Raw genomic sequence first — 27945 nt, 5'->3', positions numbered from 1 at the left:
GGTTCAAATTTATTTATTCTTTAATGTTCAAAGCTCTTATCATTGACGATTTTCTTCCTTTGCTCTTTCTACTTCTGAGTTCATTTGACTTTTTCTTACTATGTGCTATTCACCCGAGAGATTTCATCCACATTCATGACTTTGGTCATCACCTCTGTAGATAATGACTCTCATGTCACATGTCCAATCCCCTGGTTCCAAGGTTACATATCCAACAGCAAACATCCATGGTATTCATGGTTCTTGTACCAGTAGCCTTAGCATCATCTGAGTGCTTCTTTGAAATGTAGAATCTTGGGCTGCACCTCAGAACTACTTAACTGAACCTGCATTTTGGCAAGATCCCCAGATGATGTTACACATAGTAAGTCTGAAAGTAGCATTCTACTTGATTTCTCTTTCCATATGTTCCAAAGAAATTGCAAACCGAACATGTTGGGAATAGAATTAATTATTAATTAATTAGTTTTAACCTGTTCATTAATTTAATTACTCATTGTTGACATTACTATATGCCTTCACAATTGTTTTAAGATCTATACTGGTAAACAAAACAAACCAAAAAAAATCCTTGCCTGCCTGAATCTTTTATTCTGGAGTGGGAGACAGATGAGAAACAATAAAGCATAGTAAATAAGTACATGACGTGCTAGAATAGAAAGTGATATGCACCATAGAGAGATAAAAATATTGAGCAGGAGAATAGCAATCCTAAGTATAGTGTGGGACATTGAAAAGAGTTGTATCACCTTTCCTTTACTTCTTATTGCAGTGAATAACACTGAGATAATAATCATCCCCTCAGTCACTTGGGGGGAGGTGTTGAAAAAGACAATTAGGAATTATAACTTTTACATTAACTGTCAATTCTAGATTCCTAATGTCTTTCAACTCTATCACTTGCCATGATGCTCACTGACAGATGTTTTTTCCACACCCTCATATTTTCTCCCCCTGAGTCTTGGTTATAGCCCCTGAGTGACCTCACTGACTTTCTACCTATTTCCACGATCCTGTCATGATGCCATCACTTGCTTGCTGGAAAACATTTAATGGCTCCCTCTGCCTTCTGAACAAAATGGAAACACTTTTTGATGATCAATAAGGCTGATTACAAACTGGCCTCTTCCTACCTTTTTACATAATTCCCATAAGCCCGTTTCCCACGAGCTTAACTGCAGATGAGTGTCAGTATTCTCTTTCCTCTTTACCTTTCTTATTGTTTTTGTTGTTGTTGTTGTTTGCTTCCTTTTTTTTTTTTTTTTTGCGTGAAACACTGAGATGAAAGTATTATCTTATTTGTACATTTTTCCCGATTCCTTCTCTGTCTTCACATGTGCACTATAAACACTGTGTTATTACTGTGCATTTTCACCAGAAAGTGCATTCTTAGCAGGTAGGGACTGTCTTGTTTAGCTATGGTGCCAACACAGAGCTTGATACTCAATAGTGTTCAGTAGTTTGTGACAAATAACTGATAGCTGCTGGTTTATAGAATGAGTGGAAATCTATGATATGTTGCTTTCAGAGGGAACACATGCAAAGGCATGAAGGTGTGTTTGGGGAACAGCAGGTATCTCACTTTTGTGGAATCCTAAAGTATGGTCTGACCTGCTGCCGAAATAGAGGTGAGAGAGTGCCTTATGTGCCTTTCCAAGATGCTATAGAGAATAGAGAACCATTGATGGCTTTAAGCAAGTGAGTGACATAGTCTGGGGGTTATCAGATTTGAATTTGAAGAGGTAGCTCTTAGAGGATGAGATGTGATTGTTGAGGAGATTAGAGGTATGCCATTCTAGTGCAGTCTTTCCAGAGAGATGATAGGGGCTTCAGCTAAGGCTGTGAGAGTAGCATTGGGAAAGAGGACTAGAAAAGAAAGATGAAAGCTTTTCCCAGGATGATCTATTGGTTGTGAAGGCACCATTCACTGAGATTAGGACTAGGTTTGGGGCTGATAAGTAGTATCTGTTCAGTTTTATACCGTCAATTTGGAGATCTCAACATTCTAGCTGTTTTGACAGGCCTCTTCATTTCTAGAAGACTCTTTGATTCCAAACAGGTGCTTATTTATAGTGAACAGAATTCAGGACAGGAGTCACACACCTTTCTATTTATTAAACCCCACCACTCTAGGAAAGAATCAGTTGGCTTCATCAATTATGTTTTAGTAGCAACATGAGACTTGGTATTTGTTCATGCAATCCAGTTAGTAGGAATATGGCCCTCATGGGGGAACTTATTTTCTAGGAGAGGAAACCAACTTAAAGCATCAATAAGTATAAATAAGTGGTTACTGTGCTAGTTTGAAAATACAGCATACTTTTTTTTCCTTTGGATTGAGCATAAATTGGAAGTGAGTCAGATTTATACATCCTACAGTCATTTTGTTATCACTTTCCTGATGAAGCTTTGCTAAAAATTTGTTTAAATACTCACCAAACACTTGCTGTGGAAACTTCTGATCTCTGTGATAATCAGAATGTTACATATTTGAAAATGACATTTATCCTACGTATGGATGAGTAGTTACTTAAAACTCCAGCCACTTCCACAAATAGTTCTTTGAAAACAAGTAAGAAAGAGAATTATAAAATTAATACAGTTGAGCATCAAGGGCACTTGGATGGCTCAGTCAGTTAACCGTCCAACTCTTTTTTTTTTTTTTAATTTTTTTTTTCAACGTTTATTTTTATTTTTGGGACAGAGAGAGACAGAGCATGAACGGGGGAGGGGCAGAGAGAGAGGGAGACACAGAATCGGAAACAGGCTCCAGGCTCTGAGCCATCAGCCCAGAGCCTGACGCGGGGCTCGAACCCACGGACCGCGAGATGGTGGCTGAAGTCGGACGCTTAACCGACTGCGCCACCCAGGCGCCCCTAACCATACAACTCTTGATTTCGCCTCAGGTTATGATCTCACAGTTCCTGAGTTCTCTAGCCCTGTGTTGTGCAGAGCCTGTTTGGGATTCTTTCTCTACTTCTCTCTTTGCCCCTCCCCAGCTCACACGTTCACTCTCTCATGCCCATGCTCTCTCTCACAATAAATACATAAGCATTAAAGAAATATAGCTGAGCATCAGTGCTGTCAAAATCAGATTTGATTTTTAAAAATTTGGTCATTTCAGCTGTAATTTAGAGCAACCCCTCCTCTTTGATCTCATTTTTAAAGAAATTATTTTAAAAATATCAGTGGGGGGTGCAATTTCATAATCACTACGTTTTAATTATTCAACCTATAGATTTCTGTTTGCTTTTCTTCTGCCCCTGTCTTCTAGCCCAGGGGACATCTCCTCTTTATTAAGCTAGTGGCTTTTCATTTCGTTGTCACCAAAGCAATGGTTTATGTAAAACAGTTCAAAAAGGTAGTTTTTAGGACTTAGTTTTTTGAAATGCTAAAACTCAGGTTCCTGGGACATCAAAGCTTTGATTTTAAAAGTTGGAAATTTTTAAGTTAAAAAGCAAGCTACTTTTTTGTTGAATTTTCCCTTCCCATAATTGATGGGGGAAAGAGATGTACTTCCTGTGAGAGGAAAAAAACTTAATGTATTAAATACTATATCTTCCAACAACTTTTATTTTCATGCTTTTGCAATATATTAAATATCTGTTTCTTCATCTTAGTAAAGATATATTATTTTATGTTTTTATACACCAAAGAGAAGACCCAGATAGGAAAATCACCCAAGTTTAATAAACTTTTATTTAATAAGCAATCAATTAACTTGTTAAGAGCCTCTGACATTTCTATATGGGTAAGAAAGTAGTTAGTGTCACTGTGGTTCAGATGCCACAGCGAGTAAGAGCTTTTAGGGATACTATATAAAGTGGGACGTGTGTGTGTGTGTGTGTGTGTGTGTGTGTGTGTATACCCTTCACAACTCTTGGACTAGAGTTATATAACACTCATCCCCTGTGAAAACTTTGATTCAAAAGAGGAAATTTTAATACATCCTTTTTTAAAAAAGTATAGTATTTATCTTGATTGTTAGAAAAGTATTGCGAATATACAACAAATAAGCAGTGAACATTTAAAAAAAGTTACATTCTAAATTTCACACACAACAAATTATGCCATTTATACTGGCATTTGTTATGGGTTTTTGGTTTTGATCGTTTTTGTTATTTTCCCATTCAGGGAATTTATCAACAGCCTTAGACTGTACAGGACGTTCTATGGAGGCCTGGCTGATGAGCTCTGCGTTAATGAATTAGCTGCTGCCGATGGACTACCATGCTGGGACGGGGAGCATATAGTAAAAAGGTATTTGATACGCAATGGTTGTGAAAGCATAATGGCCTCTTTCATCCTTGCTTTCTTTTCCCAGGTCTTGAATGGACTACTTCAGTTTTAACGTTGCCACAGAGGTTAGAGTATACGACAGTTTTATCTCTTTAGTTTGTTAGAAATAAATTTGATCCTTTTTGATGTTTTAGAAATGTGATAGCCTTCTCTGGTGTTTGACCATTCTTTCTTCCTTTCTGCTTTACTTGGGCTTACCAACAATTAAGTATTATTTACCTTCTATCCAATATGTCTTGTTTGTCAAGTATCCTATTTTTTTTTCATTTAATTTTATTAGTTTTACAAAGTGAAGAAATTCAGTAAAATGTGAATGCCTACACAAAGATTCATTGAAACATGAATTTAATGTATTAAATACTATACCTCAGCAACATTCATATGTCCATCCTACAAGTGTCTCGTGTGTGTGTGTGTGTGTGTGTGTGTGTGTGTGTGTGTGTGTAAGAATGGGGTACTTCCATATGTGTCTGTTGGAGGCACTGTTTATTTGTGTGTTGTCAGGGTGGGGGAAACTCAGGGGGGAAATTTTTTTTGCCTTTTTTTTCACATTGTCTAGAATTTCTTTGACATTTTCTTTTCCTTTGCTTTCTATAAATGACTGTACTCTGAAGTAATCTCCCGGGCTTAAAAAAGAAAAAGAAAAATCTCCCTTTGTAGTATATAACAGTAGTCAGTATAACTGGCTGGGAATTGGTCCTTTGATTTTCCAGCACTGGTGATTGTTTTAGAAACTAGGCTTGGGTTGCATTTGGAATTGAATGTTTTAGTGTATTTTATTTTCAACAATCTGCAAAAAGAAAGATAGGGTGTTACGCTTTGTGATTTACAAACATGCCTACTCCACATGAAAATAGGTGGTTTAGTTACCACAAGAGTGGTAAGTTCATTTAAAATATTATTAGCGGGGCACCTGGGTGGCTCAGCCAGTTAAGTGTCTGACTTTGGCTCAGGTCATGATCTCACGATTTGTGAGTTTGAGCCCTGTCGGTGTCTGTGCTAACCCTGCGGAAACTGCTTGGGATTCTGTCTCTCTCCCTCTTTCTCTGCCCCTCCCCAACTTGCACTGTTTTTCTCTCTCAAAATAAATAAATAACCTTAAAAATTTTTTTAATTTAAAATATTATTAGCAAATTAAGCTTAACCATAACACATACATACTGTAATTAAATAAATTTAAATAGTGGAAACTGTTTACATATTTCTGTGTGATCATATTTATTATAACGCTTGTATTCCTTATACATTAAATGATTATTTTGTAGTTTATATCTGAATATCTCATAGAGATTCTTAGATTGCACAGAAAAAAAATTATTGAAGGGAGGAATGTAATTTAGCCAATTGTTTTTGGGGGTATAATTAAATTTGAATAAATTATTTGACATGGATAGTGTTCTTTCTTTAATTATGTTCTTTGGATGTTAGAATGTATTTTTTTAAATTTTATATTTTATTTTTTAAAATTTACATCCAAATTAATTAGCATATAGTGAAACAATGATTTCAGGAGTAGATGCCTTAATTCCCCTTACCCATTTAGCCCATCCCCCCTCCCACAACCCCTCTAGCAACCCTCAGTTTGTTCTCCATGTTTATGAGTCTCTTCTGTTTTGTCTCCCTCCCTGTTTTTGTATTATTTTTATTTCCCTTCCCTTATGTTCATCTGTTTTGTCTCTTAAAGTCCTCATATGAGGAAGTCATATGATTTTTGTATTTCTCTGACTAATTTCACTTAGCATAATACCCTCCAGTTCCATCCACGTAGTTGCATATGGCAAGATTTCATTCTTTTTGAATATATATATATATATATATATATATATATATATATATATACACACACACACACCACACACCACACACACCACATCCTCTTTATCCATTCATCCATCGATGGACATTTGGGCTCTTTCCATACTTTGGCTATTGTTGATAGTGCTGCTATAAACATGGGGGTGCATGTGTCTCTTTGAAACAGCACACCTGTATCCCTTGGATAAATGCCTAGTAGTGCAATTGCTGGGTCATAGGGTAGTTCTATTTTTAGTTTTTTGAGGAATCTCCGTACTGTTTTCCAGAGTGGCTGCTCCAGGTTGCATTCCCACCAACAATGCAAAAGAGCTCCTCTTTCTCTGCATCCTCGCCAACATCTGTTTTTGCCTGAGTTGTAAATGTTAGCCATTCTGACAGGTGTAAGGTGGTATCTCGTTGTGGTTTTGATTTGTATTTCCCTGATGATGAGTGATGTGGAACATTTTTTCTTGAGAATGTATTTTTTAAAATTTGTATTTCTTGCCTTTACTGAGAGCACTTACAGTATGTAGAACTTTGAGTTCTTACAGTCTTCATGCCAGTGAAAGTTCTATCACTTAAGTCTAGTAATTAAATTATACTTTGACTTGTGCTATCTCTTTTTACCTTGTGCAAACTGGAAGGGAGGTTTTTTGTGTGTATTAACAATTTTTCTACAAAGAGTAATGAGAATCCCATGGGGATTAATGAAAGATTTAGTATATTATATAAGTATATATAATATATTACATTACATTATATCATGTCATTCTAGAGCCACAAGAAACTTAGTTTCAGTTTGTTCCACTCTTCTCCAGTGTTTGGGCTGGGGTTTGTATAATAAGAAATACTGTTGGGGAAATCAGTGATTTGGAAAAACTTTTTAGAGGGATAGTATTTTCAACTCAAAGAATGTATTTTCTTCTATATTGTATATTTCTTAAGACTTCATTCATGGCTTAAGAATTTTAAAAAAAGCTCATATTTAGCAAAAATTCTCTATAGAAAGTGTCTACATTTCTGATAAAGGAAGTGATTCCCATTACTCTCATTTGTTTCCAGCTCATTCTCCCCTTCCCTGCATCACCCAGCCTCTTGTCTGTCAGCTACTTCCAAGTGCACTGTTCCACTTCACTCTCCTGAGAACAGTTTGCACTTTGCTTTAATCTTTTCTCAAACACCCCTTCTACCTCATGACCATAACTGCCATTTTCCTCTCCTTGAGAATATTTCCTCTGGTCCATCCCAATCTCATAGGTCCCCAATCTACTTCCACTCTTCTTGGCTCCCCTGGCATCAGGCAAGCCTCCCACAGTGGCTCTCTACCACCATCTCCAGGCTGTTTCCAAATATTCTTAAGCCCTGATTATTTTCTAGCAGACAAGGTTTTATAAGCATTATCTCATTTAATTCTCCTAAAACTTTACACCTTAGTGCTCCAAAATAAGCTGACTGGGTGGCATCTCTTTTCTGTTTGATTTTGAGAAAACTCTCATGCGTATTTGAATTTTTTAAAAAAAAATATATCATTTAAATTATATTTTTATTTGTGGCTCAGCCAATTCTTGATATAAATATTCAACAGGATTATTTTGTCTTCAATACAAAGTCAATGCTAAAATCTAGTATCTTCGTATCTAGTTGACTAATTATGATATCTTCACCATGGAATACTATGTGTTAGTCAAGAATTATGCATATTTATATCTGCTAATGTGGAACGATTTCAAAAAATTATTAAATTAAGGTAGTTAAAACTAGGATATTACATATTTTAGCAGAAGATCTGAATAAAAAATAGCAATATTGGTTCTGCATTGAATATTTCTGGACAGTTACATGAAATATACTTAAAAAGTACTCGGGAGCTTATTTTTTATTTGCCTTGTATTTATTTATGTTTAATGAGAAAATATGTTATAGTGATGTTAGAATTATAGGCTGTTATTGTTTTCTCTTTTTATAATTATTTTTTAAAGTGAAAGTGCTATTTTTACATTCAATTTCTAACTAATTTGGCTTTTCATAGTAATTTTGTGATACAGTTTTGTCAAAGCATTAATGGATATGGCTAAATACTGAACTAGTGAATTTATCTAAAAAGTCTTCAGTATAAAGTTAAATCCTGATGAATGTTGCAATCTTGAATTATTAGGTACTTTCTCCTTAAGACAAAAGGAAGTATAATAGTGATCACCGTGTGAAAACACTAAGATCCTCAAATAAAATACTCATTTTGGAGATGTGCACTTGATGGAGATAAATAATGCCATTGAATTTTGAAGAAATGAATTATCAAGTAAATGTATACCGCATTTAGGGATGATAGCGGTTTTTTCTTTCTTATGGTGGATTATAAAATTCATCAGATTCATTCTAGAGAAATTATGCCAAACACATCAATAGGATAAATTGGTGGCCAAGACTGAGTCTATCATTCATTATAAGAGCAAAGTGACTATTTTGGCAAGACTTCTTCTCCTGAAGGCATTTTTTAGGAGATGATTGATAAGATTATTTATGTGCACAGACGTGCTGTCTCAAAAAATAGGAGAGCCATACTGATTGTTTCAATATTATGACAGTCGTATAAAATGGAGCGAAATCAGGTTTGCGCTCATCAAAAGAAGTGGAATCCTTTGTGACTATAGATGGAAATATCTCAGCTATCTGTAGGATACGAAGAGTGTTTAATTTGTGAAGCAAAATCTATTTTAATTCAAATGATTTTAAGGACTGCATGGATACCATACACTACACTGCAATAGTGAGGTCAACAGCTCACAGAATTTCTGGTTTAAGATGAAAATATGTTGCTGAATTCCATTCAGTCTCTATCTCTTGAAGTCCCTCTTATCTCCCCCTCCTGTCTCTTTATCATGAAACAAAATTGTTCTCTGAAAGGCGCCTCAGTCCTTCTGTTCTCAGAGCTCTGTTCTCAGTTCTGTGTGATTACAAATTGATTGTTTGATGGTTTGCACTACTCTTTCGGGGTATTGAAGTGCATGTGACAGCTACTTAATTACCAGGGCTCCCTTTTCCCTTCTGATTAATAGATGGATAATTCAGTTATTCTCCCTCAGTCTCTAGGAATTTATGACCTGTACAACAACTCTCAAACTAGCCAGGAGCTGTGAGGTATCCTAGAAAAATGAATAATGCACATGATTTCTACTTCATCTTGAATTATTGTTTCTTAATGCTTCTTTCCTAATTCAGTGTTTTCCTTTCAAACTCTCATTATAAGGTGGCCCTTCTGAACATAATATAATTGAATTTTTAAAAATCAGATAAAAATATAAAACCTTCGAAGTCTCTGAGACTTTATACTTATCCATTATCAGATTCCCAGACAATAGCATATTTCCTTATATTTATTTATTATATTTATGTATATAGATGTGTATATATATATATATACACATATATATATCCAAAGGTATCTGTGTATTGATTTTATGATACAAAGCTGCTAGCTGATCCCTGTATGCACCTCTTTGATTCATACATTTCTTTAAAAAAGTAAAAAATTTTTTAATTGCGTGTGAATATAATATTTTTTAACTTCAATTTTTTTCCCTTACATTATCTATCTAAAAAGCTACTTTATCTTCGATCTTCCTTCTTCTTCCTGACCTTGCTGCATTCAACTATATTTTATTTATTTATTTATTTATTTATTTATTTATTTATTTACTTATTTATTTATCTATTTATTTATTTAAACACCTGGCCTAATTTCCAAATGTTATGGACAACAAAGCAGTCAGGTCTCTGGATTGTTCTGATTTTCATTAATGTAACAACAAGTTGCTTTTCCTGGGTGGCTTATGCAAAGGCAGTATGTTCTTCCTGACTTAAACAATCTGTTTAGTAGTTCTTTTTTTCCCCTTGCAATTTCTGTCTATTCAGTAAGGTTTCTAGTATTGTTGAAGTATACCTTCATGATGATCATCGTTGTTATCATATCTATGGCCCATCTAATTTGCTTCAGAGTTTGAAGTGGCATATGAGATGTGATTAGAAGATGTCCCCACTCCTACCCCACCATGGCAATCTGCTGTGGGCCCTGAATTTCCCACTATTAATGGAATGATCTTCAACTAAATCATTTTCTCCATGCAACTGTACATACAGCTTTGCCAAACTCCCACTTTTATCTTGAGTCCTCATGGAATGAATCCCCTCACTTATGTTTTGTCATAACCTCTAACTCCCCCATGACACCTATATTTTTTGCATTTACATGTCATATATCTTCTTTCTTCTTATCTACTGCAGTGTCTTTTATTATAGAACTCTGTGTTACCTGACAGGTTAAGAATGTTTAATATCATTGAACACCTATCAGTAATATTTTTAAAGATAAGAGGACTCTGAGGAATAAGAAGTTTTGTAAGTGTTACCGAGAACTAAGCAATTTGGAGATTTGGGAGGTGGCTTGGTGATAACCCTTTGGTGGGTAATACGTGGGTGGAAAATGAAACTGAGTGCTGAAAGATGAGAATAAAGATGAATCATAAGAGTTTCTTCCTATGGCTGACTCTGCATGCTGGTTTGTTTTCTGACTTACTCTTAAAATCATGCATGTCTCATGGTGTGCACTTCCATAGATATTTTTGGGAACTCAGACTCTAAAGAACTCTAAGAAGCTCAAGTGTTCTGGGTTAGAGACATGTGATTGTCTTTATCACAGGTGAGGCATCTGGGTATGAAGTGGATAAAAGTGCCTGAGGTCAAAAGCCTGAGTTTACAATCCTCAGTGAGGGATGAACTGAAACACTTCTGCTTTTTTGTGAGAGAAATAAAAATAAAGCATGGTCGTAGATACCTTTTAAGGGACTGTCAAATCAATCGCATAGTGTATGTCCAGGAGGACGAATACAGGTGTGTGTATTGGGTTCAGAATAAACAGGTATGTGTTGGGTTCAGAATAGACCTAGACTTTTCAGAGTTCTTGGTGGTGTACTGTCTTTTTCTGCCTTACTCTAGTTCGTCTGCTTGGCAAATAAATTGTATGTAAATGGTGCCTGAAGTAGTTTGGAAAATGACATAGAGAGTGGCAAGGGGATACACTTTTTATCTACTTTGTTCCAAGTCTTCACATTCCTAACTAGTGTTAAAACCTAGGATGATACCCATTTGTCACAGGCCAGTATACACATTTTGGTCTTTTCTAAAAATGCTACAACAGTTGGGTAATAATTGCACATTATCCCGTCTTCTGAACTGAGATGTTTCTTCTGAATCCCTCTTCACTGGCTTACTACCTTAGCAGTCAGTTGTCTCCTGTTAAGTGTGTAATCATTACATTCAGGTAGTTGGATTCAGGTGAGAGTGAGAACTACTTCTTTAAACCTACTCACAAGGCTACTTTCTATCTTAGCAATAGGATGACACCCTGGCCAATTGTCAGAACCCTTTGGTCACTCTCAGTGTGTAAAGGACGTTATATTGTCATTAGTCCCATAACTAGTGTAAGTTTAGTAATTAAATTCAGTCCCATAACAAGTCTAAATTCTGCAAGGAAAAGGTCTAGTCCAACTTTATAGTCAAAACTCAGGTGGTCATTTCTCCCCTTTCCCCGGTTGCATACCAAATCAGTCTAGGGGGGGCCTCAAGCGAGGAGTGAACAACCTCAGGTCCATGTGCCACCCATGTGTTCTCATTCTCCAGCCGCTGTTTCAACTCTGGCTTAGCAGATATTAGGAATTGATATTCTAGGGCTTTGTGTGCTCAAGGCTCATTTCTCCCTCTGATGGTAAACCTCTGGTTTCTTTCTGTTGAGATCTACTGGGGTCTTTTTCTACAACATGGACTGCTGTAGACCATAGAAACTTTGCTTCTCTCTCTGGCCTATACCCAGTGTAACTGCCTCTCTTTCCTCTGCTGCTATGCCAGGAACTTCCTCCACAAGCACAGGCTGTCATCCATAGACATAGGGATCTATTACCAGTCCTTTCAATCTTGCAAACTTAAGGGTCTCTAAAGCCTTTCTCACTTAGGGTGAATGAATGGTGGAATGCCACAGCCAACCCACAAGTTTCTTCAAAGAAATTCTCTCCTTCTGCCTCTTCAGCATCATTTTTTTATGCAATTAAGGTGAATATGACCATGAAGAACTGAAAACGGTTTTTAGTCATGTGCTTTTTGTATCTGGCACCTGAGTTTCGAATCCCATCTATTGTTTGTTCTTAGCTGAAATGGAAACATCAAGAGGGCTGTTTTAGCATCCCTTTACATGCTTTTGGAAGTGGTATGTAGGAGAGAGAAAACTAGATTCCATGTTCAAGATACTGCAATAGCCCTTGAATGATATGCAAAAGTAAGGCATTGTCCTCACCTCTGAGGGACTTAGAAACTGAAAACAAGTAAAGAGGGACACCTGGGTGGCATCCGACTTCAGCTCAGGTCATGATCTCACAATCTGTGGGTTCAAGCTCTGTGCTGACAGCTCGGAGCCTGGGGCCTGCTGCAGATTCTGTCTCTCTCTCTCTCTCTCTCTCTCTCTCTTTCTGCCCCTTCTCTGTTTACACTCTCTTTCTCTCTCTCAAAAAAAAATTAAAATAAAAAAATTAAAAATAAAAACAAGTAAAGAAGTGTTCATGATATGTACACAGGCTTTTAACTTCAGGCACTTATCCACTTCCAACCAAAACAGGTGCTGTGAAGTAAGAGAGACGAAAAAATCCAACAGACTTTCAAATAAATGGTTGAATATCAAATAAGGGGTTCAAAAAGTATTTAATAAAAGAGGTAATATGTGATATGTGTCTCCATTCATTCATTTTCCCCAGTTCATTCACTTAAAATAATTTCTCTTGGGGCACCTGGGTGGCTTAGTTGGTTGGGTGTCCGACTTCGGCTTAGGTCATGATCTCACTGTTCATGGCAGTGTTCCCTCTGTGCTGACAGCTCAGAGCCTGGAGCCTGCTTCAGAGTCTGTGTCTCCCTCTTGTCTTTGCCCCTCTCCAGGTCTCTCTCTCTCAAAAATAAATAAACATTAAAAAATTTTTAAATAACTTCTCTAAAATATTTATGGATGAGATTAGATGGTGTCTGGGATTTGCTTATAAAATAATTCAGTGACTAGAGGGAAGAGGGTCATACTGTATGTAAAACAAGTGTTTCTGTGTGTGGATAATCATTGAAGCTGTTTTTTGGGTACAGGTCTGCTTATTTTCTGTATTTGTGTATGTTCAAAAGTTCTATAATAAAACATAGAAGTACAAAAATGATAAGGCATAAAAAATTACACTTAAGCAGCTACTCTGTCACATTGTTCTAGATACTGGGGATACAGTGACGGACAAGACAGACATGAGCCATCTCTCATTAGATTAGGATATAGAGGAGATGAACACAGAACAAATAATTACATGTGTGAAGAATCTGCAAAATCTTTAAGGTTGGATAGAATTTTAATCAACAGACTTGGAAACAAGAAAGATTGGGAGCAAATGTAGTCTTGAAAGAAATGCTTCAAGTTTGGTGGCCTACTAATTGCATTATTTCTGTTTGTGTATAACCTTTCAGATTATCTTTTCTCCTTCTCAATATTCTCTTTCATTTGAACTTTATGGCTGTGTCCTATTTAGTATTAACCCTTCCTTTGTTCATTATACCAGCCATTCATTCAGAAAGTTCTTAAAGCCCAGAGGTTACAAATGTTAGGCTCAAGAACCAGGCTACCAAGGTTCCTAATAAAGATTAGGCACTTATTAGTAATGTGAACTCAGGAACCTTCATTAACCACTAAGTGTATCAGTTATCTTTAAAACATGGCTGCCAGAAACTGATCCCATTCACAATTGCACCAAGAAGCATAAAATACCTAGGAATAAATCTAACCAAAGATGTAAAGGATCTGTATGCTGAAAACTATAGAAAGCTTATGAAGGTAATTGAAGAAGATTTAAAGAAATGGAAAGACATTCCCTGCTCATGGATTGGAAGAATAAATATTATCAAAATGTCAATACTACCCAAAGCTATCTACACATTCAATGCAATCCCAATCAAAATTGCACCAGCATTCTTCTCAAAACTAGAACAAGCAATCCTAAAATTCATATGGAACCACAAAAGGCCCCGAATAGCCAAAGGAATTTTGAAGAAGAAGACCAAAGCAGGAGGCATCACAATCCCAGACTTTAGCCTCTACTACAAAGCTGTCATCATCAAGACAGCATGGTATTGGCACAAAAACAGACACATAGACCAATGGAATAGAATAGAAACCCCAGAACTAGACCCACAAATGTATGGCCAACTCATCTTTGACAAAGCAGGAAAGCACATCCAATGGAAAAAAGACAGTCTCTTTAACAAATGGTGCTGGGAGAACTGGACAGCAACATGCAGAAGGTTGAAACTAGACCACTTTCTGACACCATTCACAAAAATAAACTCAAAATGGATAAAGGACCTGAATGTGAGACAGGAAACCATCCAAACCTTAGAGGAGAAAGCAGGAAAAGACCTCTCTGACCTCAGCCGTAGCAATCTCTTCCTCGACACATCCCCAAAGGCAAGGGAATTAAAAGCAAAAGTGAATTACTGGGACCTTATGAAGATAAAAAGCTTCTGCACAGCAAAGGAAACAACCAACAAAACTAAAAGGCAACCAATGGAATGGGAAAAGATATTTGCAAATGACATATCGGACAAAGGGCTAGTATCCAAAATCTATAAAGAGCTCACCAAACTCCACACCCGAAAAGCAAATAACCCAGTGAAGAAATGGGCAGAAAACATGAATAGACACTTCTCTAAAGAAGACATCCGGATGGCCAACAGGCACATGAAAAGATGTTCAGCGTCGCTCCTTATCAGGGAAATACAAATCAAAACCACACTCAGATATCACCTCACGCCAGTCAGAGTGGCCAAAATGAACAAATCAGGAGACTATAGATGCTGGAGAGGATGTGGAGAAACGGGAACCCTCCTGCACTGTTGGTGGGAATGCAAATTGGTGCAGCCGCTCTGGAAAGCAGTGTGGAGGTTCCTCAGAAAATTAAAAATAGACCTACCCTATGACCCAGCAATAGCACTGCTAGGAATTTATCCAAGGGACACAGGAGTACTGATGCATAGGGGCACTTGTACCCCAATGTTCATAGCAGCACTCTCAACAATAGCCAAATTATGGAAAGAGCCTAAATGTCCATCAACTGATGAATGGATAAAGAAATTGTGGTTTATATACACAATGGAGTACTACGTGGCAATGAGAAAAAATGAAATATGGCCTTTTGTAGCAACGTGGATGGAACTGGAGAGTGTGATGCTAAGTGAAATAAGCCATACAGAGAAAGACAGATACCATATGGTTTCACTCTTATGTGGATCCTGAGAAACTTAAGAGAAACCCATGGGGGAGGGGAACAAAAAAAAAAAAAAGAGGTTAGAGTGGGAGAGAGCCAAAGCATAAAAGACTGTTGAGAACTGAGAACAAAGTGAAGGTTGATGGGGGGTGGGAGGGAGGAGAGGGTGGGTGATGGGTATTGAGGAGGGCACCTTTTGGGATGAGCACTGGGTGTTGTATGGAAACCAATTTGACAATAAATTTCATATATAAATAAAATAAAATAAAATAAAATAAAATAAAAGTGAAAAAAAAACATGGCTGCCAATAATATCTGTCTCATATTTTATAATTAAATGTTATTCACAGAAATAATTTAGAGTAGTAGCAATCATATAATTAACATCACACAACTGTTAAATCTTCTTATTATTAAACAGTGTATACTTATTGACTTCAGTAGAAATGAAATTCTACTGAACTTCTCCTTTGGATGAGTTTTATCATGGAACAGAAGACTTTCATTTGGAAAATAAAGATATGTGTGGAGGTTAGTGTATGAGTCAATAAAAATTAATATTAGGGATTTTGGTCTGGGAATAGGAGATAGTCCCTTATTAATGTTTTAATCATATTATTTGATATTTTAGATAATAATTTCATTAAGGTTGTAAGGAAAATAGACCTTAATACACAGTTTATCAACTACCCTAACTGTAGAGAATTTTTGTCTGACTTGTACCCATGCAACGTTTCAGTTTTCTTAAGGGATCACTAAAAGTTAAGATACAAAGAAAAAGCAGTATGAAGATAAAATAAAAATATTTTACTCTTAAGCTGTAGTTTGGGAATATTCAGTCACTGGCTGTAGCATCTTACGGTTGCTTGTTACGAACTACCAGTTGACTGGAAACAAAGCTCTGAAGCCACACTAAATTTCAGTACATCACACACCAGATTGTTTTGGTGACGTGACAATTTTAAGGCTGCTACACTTACAGTCATCACTCTCCATCAACTGAGTTCCCAAAGGAAATACATATTGTGAACAGAATCCCTTGAACAAAATAAGATTGAACATCAGCCATCGCCATGTCTCTAACTACTCAGGTTCTTGCCAGACCTCCACAGTACACATAAACTGTTTTTAACTTGCTACTTGTTTCCATCAGGGATTGTGTAGAGGAAGATTTAAAAAAATAAAATAAAACAAGATAAAAGTTTACTGAAGAGGAAACCTAAAGGACCTTTCCCCATCTGTTTGGCACAGAAGTTGTTACCTCTTTGGGGTTACGGATTTCATCACAGTTCCATAGACTTGTGACTTCCAGATTGTGTTATTGCAAAACAGCGGCAATCTGAAAGGCCTCCAGGATGCCTATTCCTACGTTAGCCAGAACAGTTCCTTAGTTATCCTTCATTTTCATATTGAGCTTACAGGTGAAAAACTATTCCCTCTTCAGTAAAATAGGCATAAGTTTGCTAAACTACAAAGAGGGAACATAGTTTTTCTTAGTCTAGTCCTATTTCCACAACATAGCATATAAATTCATCAGTGAATGATTTATTATATTTTAAAATAAAACACCAGAGGAGAGATGAAAGAGACCAGTCACTTATTCTTAATACTTTCTTTTTCAAATAGACTCCAGGATAGTCTCATAAATTTTATTAGGGTATCTCATCAGTTATCAGAACATTTTATTGCCCAGCCAACAAAATCCTTATTTTCGGATGCATTCTTCAAGACAAATATATAAGTTTTGTTAGATATTATTGAAATGGGTTTCCAAAATCTAATTTGAACTTACTTACACCTTAATGAATGTAACATTTGAAGAATATTGACCTTTATATTTTGACTTGCCTGAATATTTATTTCATTGTTCTGAAGATTTCTTTTTCTCATAACTATGCTGAAATGAGCAAATGTATTAATATTTTTGTTGTTGTTTAGTTCTCCTAGGGAAATAGATGAATGCAAATTTTTGAGTGTTTGTATAACCTAGGCAAAGTTTATTTTTAATCAGTTTTATATACAGTGGCAGCCACAATGAGGTCAAGTTATAAATCTTTTAGATATTGAATAGACACCGAAGACTCACAATAATGAAGGAAATGAATCTCAAGTTTAGAAAGTAGCATCAAAATTAGTCCATCCTATATAGAACAAAACTCTAAAAACTCATTGGGAGAAGGGGAAATACAAATAAGAAAATTTTGTTTTCTATACACTTCAAGGTAGTGCTTAAATTTTTTATGATGCCGATATTATTATAATATGAAAAATGATATTGACGTGTTAAGAAATACAATATATTTCTTGAATTTCCTCTGTTAGTATCAGCCAAACTTTAACCTGAACTGGTGAGTTACTACACGTTTCTTTTCCCCATTCTATGCAGTTCTGACAGCAAGAAAGCCTTCCTTTTCTGTAAATTGAAGACTGTTTGTTAGTCGGTAAGGTTTTAATACATGATGTGTGATGATATAAATACATTTTCCTATAAATTTTATACAAATTAAATACGAAATACCAATTATGTCCATAGATGTAATATGAGTTCCTTTATGGATTATTATAGACAAAATCTAGGCATTTTTAGGTATATTGGATCATTAAATCAACACCATTTCAGGTGATATATATTTTTTTATAAAATTTTTTTTTTCTTCAACGTTTTTATTTATTTTTGGGACAGAGAGAGACAGAGCATGAACGGGGGAGGGGCAGAGAGAGAGGGAGACACAGAATCGGAAACAGGCTCCAGGCTCCGAGCCACCAGCCCAGAGCCCGACGTGGGGCTCGAACTCACGGACCGCGAGATCGTGACCTGGCTGAAGTCGGACGCTTAACCGACTGCGCCACCCAGGCGCCCCTCAGGTGATATATTTAAATTATTCTGCATCAAGCAAAATTAATATCTTTTAGTTAGCATGGACTATTTAAATATAATGCAAAGTAATAAAAACATGTATGCTGCTATTGGTTCGGAATTGAGTCACTGCCATCTAATTTGAAGTCACACTTCTCATTTGGGATACATATTTGTTTAGAGGTAAAATGTGATGCTCTGTGGGATAGAAGGAGCCACAGAATAAACATGAAACCTGCAGTGATTGGGCTTTTTATGTGATGGGCATATGGTAACTTATTGGATGTAATAGGGTTCTCCAGAGAAATAGAACGAATGATATCAGTAGTTTCTTTCTTTCTTTCTTTCTTTCTTTCTTTCTTTCTTTCTTTCTTTCTTTCTTTCTTTCTTTCTTTCTTTCATTCTTTCTTTCTTTCTTTCTTTCTACCTATCATTTCTCTATTGTCTATCATCTATATAAAGGGATTTTAAGGAATTGGCTCACGCAATTGTGGAGACTGGTGATTCTTGTATCTGTAAGGCAGGCCGGTGGGCTGGAAATTCTGGCAGAAGTTGATATCTTGGTCTTGAGTCCAGAAGCCATCTGGAGGTAGAATTCCTTCCTCTTCTGGAGACCTCAGTTTTTCTCTTAAGCCTTTCAGCTGATTGGACAGGCCCACCCACACCATGGAGTTGATTTGCTTTACTTAAAATCTAGAACACCTGTAGAACAGGTGGCTGTGAAGGACACTGTGTTCCATTAAATTTCTAGAGAAAGCTTCTCTGGAGAACATATTTGAGCTGAGAATGTAGGAAGATCTTGTGTTTCCAAGTAGAGAGAATATTATGTCCATGTGTCTGAGGAACAGAAGGAAAATCAGCATGTGTGGAACAAAGAGACAGGAAAGATGTGTTAAGGATTTTCTGTAAGGAGATTGTAGATGGGGCAGGTGTCTGATCACATAGGCCAGGGGAGAAGCTTGCGTCTTATTCTAGGTGCTCTGAGAAGTCATTGCAGATAATCAAGCCAAGGCAGCTACAATTTGGATGCTTCATGGAGAGTAATTTTGGATATAAAGCTGAGAGAAAACCAACACAATCCTACTTGTTTATATTGGCCAATCTGTGCATGGTTGTATGTGAGAGAAGAAAAATGAAAAAGAGGAATAACACATGCACCTCTAAGGAATAAGAAGTTATCCACAGTGAATGAAAATCTTTCACATTTGTGTTATCGGGGAAATGTAAGTCTTGTTTGCAGAGCAATATTATACTACAAGGAAACTACAAGTATATAACCACACTGGGGATACAACGTACACAACATATATCACAGAGAGACTCCCCCTGCCCCCTGAAATGAAGTGCTTCCTCAAATGAATTAAAACAGCACAAAAAAATCTAATAGAAGAGTGGACAAAGTACATGAACAGATAGATCATAGAAACTTATCAGGGACTCTTAAACATATGAAAAAAAAAAACACCCTCAACCTACAAATTAAATTAAAGAATTTCCAACACTAAATAAAAGCAAATTAAATTTAAAAATTTGTTTTTTCACTTATGATAATAAAGATAATTAAATTTGATAATTCACTGCAATGACCAAAGTGTGGAGAAACAGGTATGTCAGTCCCCCAATAGGAGGGGCCATTATTTTTACATCTTTGAAGGGCAATTGGACAACATCTGCCAATATTTCAAATGCACATGACCTTTGAATCAGCTGTTTAACATTTAGGAATTTATCCTGAGATTTACTAATATATGTAAGCAAAAGAGCATGCATTGCACATAGTTTATGGTAGCATAAGGTATGGATAACCAACATGTCTGTTGATAGGGAAATAATTAATGGTATATTCAAAAATGGAATATAACTTAGGTTTTTTTAAAAGAAAGAGGTAGCCATACATATTTCTCTAGGAAATAGAGAAATATTTCTCATACATATTTCTCTAGGAAATAGAGAAGAAGATGAGTGAAGGATATGTATAGGAAGAAAAAAATGATTGCTCATAATTCCATGTGTTTTTGTAATTTATTTACCTTATACTTTCAGTCCTGTTCCAAAGTAAAATTATCCATGTAAATATTAAAGGAAAATTATCTGTCTTTCTGAAATACAGAAAGATGTCTTAAGACAATATTTTGAAAAGCCCATGCATCAAATAAAATAAAAGTAAATTGGCAAATAAAATAAAAGCAAATAAAAGTTTTCTAAATGTTTTTTTCAATGTAAGGCTTAGAAGTATTTGAGAAACAAATTGCATGAAACAGGGAGAAACTGGTAACTACTTCACTAAAGGTCAAACCAGTGGTTTGGAGATTAAAAAGAGTTGGGGGCAGATTAGGATTGCCTGAACACTGCTCTCCCAACTAACTGAATAGAACCCAAACTCAACCTAGTTCTCACATCTCACACCCTGGATAGGAAGGTGTGTTATGGACTGAATGTGTCCCTCCCAAATTCATATGCTGAAACCTAACCTCCAGCGCCATGGTATTAGGAAGTAAGGATTTGGGGAGGATTAGTGCTGGGGCTCCTGCGTGGCTCAGTCTGTTAAGCCTCTGACTCTTGATTTTGGCTCAGGTCATGATCTCATGGTTCTTGGAATTGAGCCCTGTGTCTGTCAGTGCAAAGCCTGCTTGGGATTGTCTGTTCCTCTCTGCCCCTCCCTGCTCACTCTCTATCAAAATAAATAAATAAATAAACTTAAAAAAAATATTTATAAAAAATAATGGGATTTACGCTTTGATAAGAGACCCCAGAGAGATCCCTCACTCCTTCCCCTGTGAGGACACCGTGAAAAGATGACTGTGAATCAGGACTTGACTTCTCAGCAGACACTGCATTTGTTGGCACCTTGATCTTGGACTTCCCAGCCAACAGAACTGTGAGAAATAAATGTGTGTTGTTTATAAGCCCCCCAGTCAATACTACTTCTGTTGAGCAGCCCTGTTGGAGTAAGATCGGTTGCATAGAGATAAGGAGAGAACATTGTGATTGGTAGTGAGGGCTTATCTTGCCTGTTTGGTTATTTTATTACAGTTCCTGCAATTCCAAACCGGAGCAAATAGATTTATCAAGTGTATGGTTTATGATAGTTTAAAGTAAAATGGAAGAGAGATGTGGCATAATCTTCACACTGGAAATTGATATATGGGGAGCATGTAAGTGAAATGATAAAAAAAAAAATTAAGTTAATCCCAGATACGGAAAAGGCATGTGATGACATTTGGCAATTGGAAAGAATTATACATTTTTATCGAAATTTCTTTATACAAAACTATATATTCAGGAATGCTATTTTCCAATACATAATTGATTATACATTTGCTTTTATTTTCTGAAATTTATATATTGGCTTGCCTTATTATTTTTATCTAAGCACTTTCCTTTTCCCTAAAGAAATTGTTTTTTTTTTTAATTTCATCTAATTAATTTCTCAAGAAGAATGGGTTCTTTTCCTTCCTTTTACCCAATGCATTCGTAAGGAAGAAAGATGTTTATTTAAGAGAGACACTAATTATAAGACCTCACCTTGAAGAAGATGTAGGAGATATATATACACATATATATATGTGTGTGTATACATATATATATATGTGTGTATACATATATATATGTATATACGTATATATACACATATATGCATATATATATATTTAATTTTTTTAACATTTATTCACTTTTGGGAGATGGAGAGAGACAGAGTGTGAGTGGGGGAGGGACAGAAAGAGAGGGAGACACAGAATCCGAAGCAGGCTCCAGGCTCTGAGCTGTCAGCACAGAGCCCCTCAAACTCATGAACCGTGAGATCATGACCTGAGCCAAAGTCATACGCCTGACCAAATGAGCCACCCAGGCACCCCAGATATATATATTTTTTAATGTCCTGAGTATTTAGTGCATTTAACTCTCCAATTTTTTGGCCCCCGCCCCAGACCTTTATTAAATCAGAAACACTGGGTTGGGGCCCAGGAATCTGAGCTTTCCAGATGATTCTGATGACCAATCAAGTGTGAGAACTGTTGTGTTAGGGCATTATAAATTTTTTTTTAATAATTATCTTTTTGTCCTATGATTTTAGACTTGTAACATAGGAAAGAACCTATTTACCTCCTAAGGAAGTTTAGATATCAGGAAGTGATAAATCTTACTGTAGAAATGATGTCATTCTTGTTTGGATAAAGATTTTAGAGCAGACTTGGTATCTGATAGAATTCAATTTTGATATACAGTCCGCCTTCTGCATAATGAATTTTGCATATCAGATGGCTGAAGACTTTACACAGCCAGAATTTTAAGTATTGCATATTCTGGAAGAAAAGCATTGATCGAATCCTTCTTAGATATTTAGTATCACTGATGGAAATTAATTATTTAAGCCACATTTGGATCTGTAGCAGTGCTCAGGAGGAAAGGCTTTGAAAATCACTGCTTTTTCATGCAAATATACAAAATACAATATATAGAGTTTTGCATTATAATGGGTATTTTGGGGTTTCTAAATACTGACCATAATAGACTGCTGAGTAACTGCAAATAAATATAAGGTTGATACCAATCACACTTGTTCTTAGTATTATATCTACAGAAACAAAATGTCTGGAAGGGAAACTCATGATTTATTAATGATGGTATTATTTAATTTAAAAGAAATGTTAGGAATGAAACAGATCATCTCTACACAAGGTTGAATATTTATATATAATTAAAAAAATTTTTTTAAACGTTTATTTATTTTTGAGACAGAGAGAGACAGAGCATGAATGGGGGAGGGTCAGAGAGAGGGAGACACAGAGTCTGAAACAGGCTCCAGGCTCTGAGCTGTCAGCACAGAGCCCGACGCAGGGCTTGAACTCACGGACCTGACCTGGACTCACGGAACTCACGGAAATCATGACCTGAACCGAAGTTGGCCGCTTAACCTAAGACTGAGCCACCCAGGCGCCCCGATATATATAATTTTTAGTGTATGTATTTTGGATGAAGATTTCTGTCTGGAACATGATGTTTTCAATATCAACTGGTTCTACAATTTTTAAATATTCTCTGGCCACAATTTCTATCCCTGGCCCAGACCCTCAGATTAAACTATCTCTAGGTTGTAAAAGCTTCAGGACTGGGCAGCTAATTAGAAATTTATTCATGCAAGATGTAAGTCAGCTTCTCTTTGGGACTCAATCCAAATCCACATAGCCCGCCTCAAGAGGCATGCACAAACCTGATCCATTAGTGTGTATATCGACATAATTTATCATGCTTTTTAATGCGTGTCTTTTGGGAACTATTCACCAACAAACTTTATTATTATTTTTATTATTTACTTATCTTTGAAAAATTTTTAATGCCGTTCCTGGGAAAACACATGGTTGTTTTGGGATGCCTAATTAGCAGTTTCCTGTTCATTTTACTTGCAAATGTATTGCTTTCCTCTCTAGAAGTTTTGTAACAGCCCAGATGACAAATTGTTTCAGCTTTATAAAGATTTCACCAACTAAACAAACTGTTCAGTTTTAATTCAAAAGAAATTAAAGAGCAGCTTATGGGTGGTACAGTATGGAGAGAAATCCCACCTGTCCAGAGCGTTCTCAGAGGATGTGGAAGTCAAGAATCTTTCTGTCTCTTGTCTATTTTGATGAGGCAGATGATTTCTAACTGCATACAAATGAGTATAAGTAACTTGACTTGGTGAGCAGTGTAAGCTGCTTCAAAAGAAGTTCCCTATTTAAAATTTCTGTTAGGGGATTTTAGCTTTCTCTCTACTGAATCGTATCTGACAAATACTTATACAGTGCCTACTGTGTGTGAGGCTCTGTTGAAGGTTGTTTGACAAATATTTATGTGGTATCTACTGTGTGTCCATTAAAAATGCACAGAAGTGATCCCTGCCTTCTTGAGAGTGGCGGCACTTGTGGAAGCCTTAGTGAGTGTTGGGAGAGTGACGCTCAGGGTGCTGGGGGAGTACGCTGACAAGGCACCCACAAGTCAGGCAGAAAGGGATCTGATGTTTCTGCCGATTCCTCTATACCCCACCCTCTTCTTGACCTGTCTCACACTCATTTCTCTAGTTCTGGAAGTGTTTGTCAACAACCCCCAGCTGGCACCTTCTCCACAGGATTGCCACCTGGCTCAGAGTGCATGTGCTGCTCTCAGACCCCCTCCCCAGGCCCCAGTCATGAGGTAATGACTGAGGTCCACGGAGCAGCATCATTGCCTCCAGGTGGAATCAACTTCCTGCTGCAGTCTGTGCCCCACTGCTTCCTGGTGGGTTCAGAGGAAGTTAACCCCACATAGAGACCCCATTCTTGCATAACATTTATCTTGACTCCGTCCTGGATCCCTCACTCCCCTCTACCTGACAGCACCTTCTCCAGTAGATCTCTTCAACAAGAATCTCCTCCTGAGGAGCCTGATTGATTTTCACGGAGACCTGCAGGGTAAGTAGGAGCCAGCTAGATGAAAAGGTAAGAGAAGAGAATTTTATGCAGAGAAACCCCCAGCTCTCAAGGCACAGGGGGGAAAGGGCTTCTGGATAAAGAGCAGCGTGATGAGTGTGGGACTGAGTTAGAAGGTGGGAAGGAGATGGCAGAAAGGGGGTGGTAATGAGAGACGAAGCTGAAGAGTTAAACATCTTTGTAAGCCAAATTACATCTACCTCAAATTAATGCCAAAAACTGTGAAAAATTCAGATTATCACCTCTATTTTAGTCTACATAAAATATGTGATATTTGAAATAATTTATTTATTTGAGATATTTTAAAATAGCATTCTAAGATTAATTCCTTTGCATATACCGCCGGGAAAAAGGCCTGCTATTGTGGTACTACTCTTAAACTGCCCTCTGTGTTCAACCCTGGATCACAGCCCACAATTATAAGGAAGTAGCAAGCAGACAGTAGGCGGTGTTGCCAACCTGCAGAAATTCTCATTCTCATTCTGCTTTCCAAAGGAAGTTCTTTAAAATGCAGTATAAACAACATGCTATAAATCTATAAAGCATAATTTTTTGTAATTGCCAGTTCTTTTTTTTAATATTGAATATAGATGACCCCAGTGTTACATTATTAGTTTCAGGTGTCCAACTTAGGAATTTGACAAATTTATACAGTATGCTATGTTCATCACAAGAATGGCTACCGTCTGTCCCATCACATCACTATTACAATATCATTGACTATTCCTTATGAGCTACTTTTTATTCCCGTGACTTATTCGTTCCATAACTGGAGGCCTGTATCTCCCTCCTTATGTAAACCTAAGGGTGCCTATCTCTTTTTGACTTAGTGTTTTTGTTTTCCCTAGGTAAATACCCAATAGTGAAATTATTGGATCATAAAGTATTTTTATTTTTTCTTAACTTTTGACGACCCTGTATACTGTTTTCCACAGTGACTGTACCAATTTACATTCCCACCAACAGTGCACAAGCGTTCCTGTCTCTTCACATCCTCACCAACACTTGTTGTTTCTTGTCTTCATTTTAGCCATTCTGACAGCTGTGAGATGATAGCTCCTTGTGGTTTTGATTTGTATTTTCCTGATGATTAACGATGTTGAGCGTCTTTTCATGTGTCTTTGGCCATCTGTATGTCTTCTTTGGAAAAATGTTTATTCAGGTCCTCTGCCCATTTTAAAATCAGATTATTTGTTTTTTGTTGATGTTGAGTTGTATGAGTTCTTTATGTATTTTGGATATTAACCTCTTAACAGATATATCATTTGTAGATATCTTCTCCTGTTCAGTTGGTTGACTTTTTGTTTTGTTGATAGTTTCCTTTGCTGTGCAAAAGCTTTTTATGTTGATGTAGTCCCAATAGTTTATCAGGTGGAAAACAGGTATTTAGTATATCATTTTCTATCATAGATCTTATTGTAACCCAAGTTTTAAACATGTTTATTCTGATACATTCTGTAACCTGGCAGTAACCTATGAAGGTGATTCTTGAAAAGCTTTGGGTTTCATTATGTGTATATCACTAAGCATGGGTGTATATTATAGTTCCAGTGAAACAAATTTTAAAAATCTATTTAAAATATGGAAAAATTACTTCTGCCTTACATCTTACTGCCAGACGTGGCACTAAATTAAGGGTTATTTTCTTAAGCTGAATACTTCTCTAGCATTTGAGTTGTAAGTAATGTTACATTTCTCTTTGTTTGGACTTTAAATTGTCATAGTGTGTGACTTTCCACAAATACACTGATCAAGAAATATATACAGAAATATAGTACTGAGTGGGAGTTTAACATGCAGTTGTATTCCTCCTATAATTCTTGGATTGGTATCTCCATTCTACCAGCATTCCTGTTGCACTCAGACCCCCCACCCCCCAACCAGATTTATGTAATAGACTCCTAGTCCATCCACCTGCTACCTTCCTCATGAATCCATAAATCAACAATGCAATTCCTTGCCTATAAACCCTATCACAGTGTGAATTTTCTCTCTGCCTCTAGACTTATCTCTTTCTACTCTGTCCACCACTTCTCCAATCGAGGCATATCAAATCAACTCTTTCACATCAATGTGGTTTGGGGCAAGCCTTTCATTCCTGGAATTTCCCCAACCCTTCAAAATAAAGAGGTAATTTTATGTTTTTATAAGGCCTGATCAATCAGTCATTTTATTCTCTAGGGCTCCTTATGCTTCCTATATGTCACTGTGATAGCGTTTGCCTGAGACGTACATTAATCGCTTGCTTAGATGTCTACTTCATTCATTAGACTGTTCCATGAGCAAGAGCCCCAGGTTTCATCTAAGTGAGATTCAGGTATATCTGGCAAAGTGAAACTGGGAGCATGGGTGGCTGGGACTCTATTTAGAGGAAGAATCATCTAGATCTAAGGAACATGCACAACGAGCCCTGTAGAAAGAGAAGTGGTTCAAGTTCAGGGGCACCCTGGTGTCTGCCCCTCAAATTTATTTCCCAGCTTATTCCCCATTGCGTATGGAAATATGGGAGTGAGGGACACTTCCACAAAACACCTCAGACCACCTGACAGTTTTCGGGCTGCTGAGCATTCATATATCCGTGATAACACTTAAAAAACACCTAAAAGATCAGTGGTGGACCTGAGGAAGCTGAGATTATGTTTCCCGGTGGGGACCATGATGCTGGGTGCAGCAGTATTGCTGGTATAGTGGCTTTGTTGCCTGTGTGACCAGGGGCAGTCTTCTGGCACACCTTTTGGGGGTTCTCAGAAACATCCGATTTCAAGAGCTCTTTAGGAAGTTCAGATCCACCTTTCTTCAGGCAGTGGTCATTAGGGTGGAGATTAAGTTTATGTGACCTTGTTTGTTTGTACAGCCTTGTAATATCTGAGGAGACAGTTTCCACATCAATATTAGAGAGCAATGCTCCTTACTCGAAGCCAGGGTATAACTAAGGATTTTGTATTATCTCCCATTAATACCTATTAAGGAGATGTTATGATGATCTCTGGTTTTCAGTGAGAGCAAGTAAGAATTGGAGACATTAAGTCACAGATACAAGATGCTGTCTGCAGTAAGTAGGAGAGCTAAAACTGGAAGTGATGCCAGATCTCATGCTATTTCCACTGTTACACTGTGGGGCCAGTTCCTAATAAATTGCATGCGTCAGTGATGAGCAACTGAATGAATAGATACGAGACTAACTGGTGTATTTTTTCATTCAAGAAACAGCACAGTAGAT

At 36.9% G+C, this 27945-nt stretch overlaps 1 protein-coding gene across 1 annotated transcript in view; it reads left to right on the top strand.

The window, feature by feature from the left end:
- Positions 1 to 27945, top strand: part of GPC5 (glypican 5) — a 1436730-nt gene that overhangs the window by 340718 nt on the left and 1068067 nt on the right. Inside the window, exon 5 of the mRNA XM_086709551.1 lies at positions 4135 to 4260. Coding sequence (XP_086565677.1) covers positions 4135 to 4260 — 126 coding nt within the window. The remainder of the gene's footprint in view (positions 1 to 4134; positions 4261 to 27945) is intronic.

The sequence above is a fragment of the Puma concolor genome, chromosome A1 (genome assembly GCF_028749965.1).
Source record: "Puma concolor isolate L17-30 chromosome A1, mPumCon1.1.hap2, whole genome shotgun sequence".
In the NCBI taxonomy this organism is placed as follows: domain Eukaryota; kingdom Metazoa; phylum Chordata; class Mammalia; order Carnivora; family Felidae; genus Puma; species Puma concolor.
The sequence above is the reverse complement of the archived record's forward strand: the minus strand, read 5'-3'. Positions and strand labels throughout refer to the sequence as shown.